At 37.3% G+C, this 6,585-nt stretch overlaps 2 protein-coding genes across 2 annotated transcripts; one reads left to right on the top strand and one right to left on the bottom strand.

The window, feature by feature from the left end:
- Window positions 1-2,996: 2,996 nt before the first annotated feature.
- Window positions 2,997-5,959, bottom strand: LOC111388306 (transcription factor bHLH128-like). The gene is made up of 6 exons (XM_023012982.1): window positions 5,883-5,959; window positions 3,797-3,899; window positions 3,618-3,701; window positions 3,403-3,468; window positions 3,159-3,283; window positions 2,997-3,045 (listed from the first exon to the last, which is right to left on the bottom strand). Exons 1-6 carry the CDS (start codon window positions 5,957-5,959, stop codon window positions 2,997-2,999), a joined length of 504 nt encoding a protein of 167 aa, XP_022868750.1.
- Window positions 5,960-6,022: 63 nt separating this feature from the next.
- On the top strand, window positions 6,023-6,580 carry LOC111388307 (leucine-rich repeat protein 1-like; the record flags this gene model as incomplete). The annotated part of the gene is made up of 1 exon (XM_023012983.1): window positions 6,023-6,580. A coding segment is annotated over exon 1 (558 nt), but the record flags the coding sequence as incomplete, so codon positions are not given.
- Window positions 6,581-6,585: the final 5 nt, after the last annotated feature.

The following is a 6,585-nucleotide window of genomic DNA, read 5'->3' as shown; positions in this document are numbered from 1 at the left end:
GGCTGCAGCATCCGTTGAGCACTTAGAGAACCTGTTACATGGTACGAATGATGCTATTATTGCTGAAATTGACCAGCCAGTGTTATCACATTCCATGAGTTTAGGCACGATGAGTGGATGACAGCCGTCGTTCTCGTCGAAAAGTAAATATTCTTTAGCAAGAAACAATTGTACTCGAAGATTCGTGTGCTTGCTTTGCAAGAGAAGTATCAATTTCGGGTGAGCAGGTCAAGCATGAAAATGTTAACCGTTGTATGTGTGGATGATAATTACAAGTGGATGCTACGTGCTTCTACTGTCAGGCAATCTGCAATCTTCATGATCCGTAAATTCATCAACGTGCACACATGTTCCCTTGATTTTCGTCGTAACGCACATCGTTATTATTGCTGAAATTGACCAGCCAGTGTTATCACATTCCATGAGTTTAGGCACAGATGAGTGGATGACAGCCGTCGTTCTCGTCGAAAAGTAAATATTCTTTAGCAAGAAACAATTGTACTCGAAGATTCGTGTGCTTGCTTTGCAAGAGAAGTTTCAATTTCGGGTGAGCAAGTCAAGCATGAAAATGTTAACCGTTGTATGTGTGGATGATAATTGCAAGTGGATGCTACGTGCTTCTACTGTCAAGCAATCTGCAATCTTCATGATCCGTAAATTCATCAACGTGCACACATGTTGCCTTGATTTTCGTCATAACGCACATCGGTATGCCACTAGTTTTGTAATTACCGAGCACATTTTGGAAAAATTAGATACTCCATATCGATCGTATGACCCTACCACTATTGCACGTGATATGGAACATGAGTTCGGTGTGAAAATTAGTTACAACAAAGCTCGTAGGGGAAAGCTTCATGCCTTAACTATACTACACGGTACACCGGAAGCCAGTTTTCAGAAATTATATTCATACTGCCACATCGTAGGAGAGAGTAACCCGGGGACAGTAACCCACATAGAACTCGATTCTCAAAATAGATTTCATTACTTTTTCCTAGCTTTCGGTGCAAGCATTCATGGTTACACGCAGTACTTGAGACCCGTTATTTGTGTTGATGGCAGTCATCTGAAGGGTCCATACAAAGGGACACTTCTACTGGCATAATTGCCGAGCACATTTTAGGCAAACTGGATACTCCAGGTCGATCATATGACCCTATCGCTATTGCACATGATATGGAACGTGAGTTCGGTGTGAAAATCAGTTACAACAAAGCTCGTAGGGGAAAGCTTCATGCCTTAACTATACTACACGGTACACCGGAAGCCAGTTTTCAGAAATTATATTCATACTGCCACGTCGTAGGAGAGAGTAACCCGGGGACAGTAACCCACATAGAACTCGATTCTCAAAATAGATTTCATTACTTTTTCCTAGCTTTCGGTGCAAGCATTCGTGGTTACACGCAGTACTTGAGACCCGTTATTTGTGTTGATGGCAGTCATCTGAAGGGTCCATACAAAGGGACACTTCTACTGGCAACTGCCCAAGATGGTAACAAACAGATATATCCGTTCGCATGGGGGATCGTGGATGCTGAAACCAATAAATCCTGGAAGTGGTTTATGTCCAACTTGAAAGAGCTTATAGGGGACTTTGAAGACCTCGTATTTGTTTCAGATAGAAAAAAGAGCATTGACAAAGCTATTACTCAGTTGTTTCCGTTGTCTCACCATGGTTGTTGTATCTGGCATCTTGAAAAGAACCTCATACAGCAGTACAGCAATGCAAGTGCAATACTTCTATTCAAACGAGTTGCTATGACATATCGAGTTGAGGACTTTGAAAAACTCATGAGACAGATCCGCAGGGTACAAGAGCGCACGGGTACTTAGAGCGTGCGGGTTATTCATTTTGGTCCCGAGCACTATTTAGTGGCCACCGTTACAACATCATGACGAAGGATATGTCTAACCCCATATGTTTTAACGTAAGTTACATATAAAAACGCCCCATATGTCTAACCCACTTGAAAATGAAAGAAAGTGTTACGAATCCTCACCTGGTATATACAAACGAGAGGCTTGGAATAGAACACCTATGAATGTGTCCGGAATATGACCGCACCACCGAAGTTAGAAACACATGTTCATAATTATTCCCCTAAACAAATGATCTGACATGAAAGAGTGTTGACAAATGTCGGCAACACTATGATGATCATTACTAACATAGAAGTAGAGTATACGAAAAAAATGAAAAGGACCTACGGATTCGTAGCCATTCAAGTTATCGTACTTATTATCAAAAATAGGAAACAAATTAAAAGAAGTGAGCATAAATGGAGACTCAATATGAAATAGTGAAGGATATGTATGCAAGTGATTTCAACGAAACAATTTTAGAGATCAAAGTAGGTAGGACACAATATCATACACTTCAACTATTTGACAAATACTTAAGACAATCAATGACCATATTTTGTACACCTCAACATGGTCAACAGTAATTGAGACAATCGATGAAATGAAAAAAATAACTATTTATCCATCCTAGGTATTCCATCAAATTGAGCAACCAAATCCTAGGATGAGAGAGTTTTTCCCTAAACCAAATGAAATCATCGGAAACCAAATCTTCTTTACAACGTGTATTACATTAATTGACTTTTGCAGTCGCGGGAATTGGCTGCACCAAATATTCCCATGTATGTATGAAGTTATACATCGACATTCCATGAAAATTTAATTTAATTAGAGGGATGCAAAATTCCACAAGCACAAGATGTTTCGATGTTCGTGTCTTCTGTCCAATGCAAACAAAAGCTCAACCACAATAAAATAGGAAAACATACCCCATAGACCAAACCCCAACTTAGTCCACGAGATTTTCAACCCGTCTAATTCCCAGAAAATAATAATAATAACATAACACAAAATGTTTGGAAATGGGAAGACAGATAATAACAAATGTGAAGAGGGTTTAATCACTTAACCAAAAAAGTCATAAGTGGATTAGTGACAAGACAATTAATCACTTAAACACCAATTCATCATGCCATGAATAGCCTGCCAGTAAGATTATGAAACCCGACAAGTGCACTACAAAAGCATAAGCAAATGGAATAGTAACTTAATAATTCACATGAATTACAAAAATTTAGCACTAATCCTTCAAACATATTGATTTCCAAGCTTTGACAATAACATTTTACCACAAGGCAAGACTTCTATCGTTTTCTTTTATTTTCCACAAAACAGAAAAAGTGCAAACCTGTACTTGAAGTTGGTGCTGCTTGAGGTACTCAATTGCTTCATCCAGCATTGAAGCCTTGTTCGTCTAACACAATTGCAAAAGATAAACATTTGGAAATAACAAAATAAACCCCATTAGATTTAATGAAATCAACACTACAACTATCCACTAAAGAGGAAAATAAAAGAATTTGTGGTTTCTACCTTGTTTGAATTTGGAATTAGATTTTGGAACGACTTTGTGTTGCCATTAATCCTGCTCCTCCTCCTCTGCCAAATGCATCTCATAATTTCAAAACACGGGACTCAGATTGGAATATATTCATACAAACTTCAAAATGAAACATAAAAGGAAAAAAAGAAGTAAAACTACAATTTTCTGTCTATAAAAAAGAACCTTTTTGAGACAAATTATACACTTCAGTTGCTCGGGTAATCTTCGATGAGTTCCGACTTGGTGTTGGCTTTGGCAATGCCTCTTCTACCAAGGCTTCAATAGCATCCTACATATGATAACTATGAAATTAAACTCCACAACGAAAAAATATATTAAGATGCACGAAAACATAAATGGAAGCAGAAATTTATGCTAACAAACGTAATTGTAACATTGTATGAACTCCCACAACCCACAGGATCTCAGAAAGCCATTATCCAAATCATTCGCTAGAAAAGTAAGTTTCGACGGAAAATTTTTTAACCTATAACATTAATTATGGAAGATAAATTTAGATTAAACGTGACGATAGATTAAATACATTTCGCACCTACAAATTATGTCAAATGAGATATGAGTCACGTTTCTTTATGTCATTATACTAAATTATTAATCTTAATCTCAAAGTAAAGAATTATTATTAATAAATAATACATATATGTTCAAGTTTTATCTAGAGTATCAACAATAAATTTTAAAAAAGCCCCCTTTGCTTTGAGTTTAAGTTACAATACTTGATTGAAAAGTGGAAAACAAATCAAAACCCAATTCATTAAATCCATAAAATACATAATATTGTTTTCATACAAGTAAGTTCGTCCAATTGCCATACACATTCTCCAATTATTTTGTCGTTCTGTAATATGTGTCAATAACAAAACTTAAAAATCCTAAACCTAAATGACAGTTGCAAAACTCCAATTCCAATTAATGCTACTAGTATTGTAAAAGTGCCTCATCTTCTCTATAGAAGGCAGAATCCTTGATGTCAAATGAAAAGGCATAACCTCAAAATAATCCATCTTCCCAGGAAAATGTTTAAAAGAAAAACAAAACCACGTTATGAAATAGAGTTTCTATGTATTTCAGAAAGAACCTTTAAGATCCAAACAAGACAAGACTCCAACTTTCTTCCTCAAATTACAGAACTTGCAAAACTTGGAGTTGATCGATAATGACCTCATCAGATTCATAAATGGAGTCATTACATCACATTCTAGCCTTTCCATGAAAATTTCAAGTCAAATCTTCACGACTTATCTCCTATTTCTAACTTCGCCCTCCAGTTTCTTTATAAAACTGGAAATTGGATATTGCATTTTCATTACAATCTTCAAAATGGTTTTCGAAACTTCAATAAATTAGCCCCAATTCAGCCCACTTCACTTAACAAATTGTTGGATGCAAAATTAAAAAAGAGAAAGAATATTGAAATCTAAACGCATATGACATACAAATTATATTTCATACCGGTACGGCAGGGCTACGCAGGCAGCGGCGTGGATGGTGAGTTGATGACGGCAATCTTCGACTTGAAAAAGATGTGGACTTTCGACCTTCTTGGATCTTCGAATGCACCGGCCGCAGAGAGAGGAAGAGAGAAAGAGTATGAACGAGGGTATAAAAATTGGGGCTCATTTTTGTACAACTTTTTCCATTGGTATTGGGTCTAATTTTTTTCTTTTTCTTCAAATTAACATGGCAGGTTTCTGTACAATTTCTGCACATGGGTCAAATCTCATTTAATTTTGGTACAATTTCTTCCATTGGTCATTTCTCATTTCATTAGGACCTGTAGGGTATTTGAGATTCTTTAGAGGGGCAAATATGTCTAAAATTGACATTCTTGCAATGCCAAAAAAAAAGTGACATATTTGTAAATACAAAGTTAAAAATTGACTATTTTTATAATTTCCACTTATTATAATTGACTTCGTTAATGGAAAATGATACAAGAACAGGGCCACATGGGTCCTGTACCAGGGCTAACTGGCCCCCTATGACAGGTAGGGGAAGAGGTACATGTAGATTGGTTCTTTGCCATTTACCAAAAATTCCTCTTTACCATCTCTCATAGGACTATGGGCCGTGTCCTTGTCTCGGTATAGTTCATCATCCTCTTGGACCAACTACTAATAATTGCCTTAATAAGTTATTGTCTTGCTAACTAATCAAATGCAAGCTCCTCCTCGAACGAATTCGTCCTTTTGCTATTTGATATGTATTATTTTAATGATTACATAATTTTTAGAATTATTAAATATTAAAATAGTATTAAAAATAAGAAAATAAACTTCAAACTTAACTTCTACGTCTAATTACACTTTATACTTTTTATGAAACTGGTCTCGTCTCCTAAGTCCTAAATTGTAAATAATGAACATGTAGATAAAAAAGTAATGCTATTTAACCGTGAAAACCCCTCATCAAAAGATTTCTTTCTGTGTATATCTAAAGCCCCACTCACCATATCACTACTCGCTCTCTTGCAGAAGCACTGAGCAAGCCTTCATCCTTCATCTTCTCTCTCAAATGTATAACCATTTTTTCGCCTCCATGCCTTCCTTCTCTTTAATTACATTCGTACTCATTTTGGTACAATTTCTCATGGACGTGAACTCAACCACGCACTGGCAAGATGTAGAAATCTTGAAGCAGCTCAAGAACAGCGTCGATCCCAACTCAGTTACCCAAGGTTCCTGCATTGATTCTTGGGATTTCACTCTTGATCCATGCGACAATCTGTTTAAAGAGAAATTCACTTGTGGCTTTCGGTGCGATGTTGTCGTGGAGGGCTTCTCTCGGGTCACCGAACTCGCTCTTGACTCGGCCTATTACTCCGGCTCGCTCAGTAACGTGACGTGGAATCTCCCTTATTTACAGAACTTTGATGTTTCGAATAATTACTTTAATGGGTCCGTTCCCGGTTCGTTTTCTCAGTTAACTCGGCTGCAGAGACTCGGGCTGTCCAGGAATTTGCTCTCTGGATCGGTGCCGGAGTCACTGGGCTCGCTTTCCAACCTTGAAGAGATGTACTTGGATAACAACAAGCTTGAGGGGACAATTCCTTTGAGCTTCAACGGTCTCAAGAATTTAAAAAGGCTCGAACTTCAAGGAAACAGACTAAGTGGCGAGTTTCCTCAACTGACTCAACTCAGTAACTTGAATTA

This window comes from Olea europaea, unplaced genomic scaffold (assembly GCF_002742605.1).
Source record: "Olea europaea var. sylvestris unplaced genomic scaffold, O_europaea_v1 scaffold4834, whole genome shotgun sequence".
NCBI classification, from domain to species: Eukaryota; Viridiplantae; Streptophyta; class Magnoliopsida; order Lamiales; family Oleaceae; genus Olea; species Olea europaea.
This window is presented reverse-complemented; position numbering and strand designations above follow the sequence as displayed.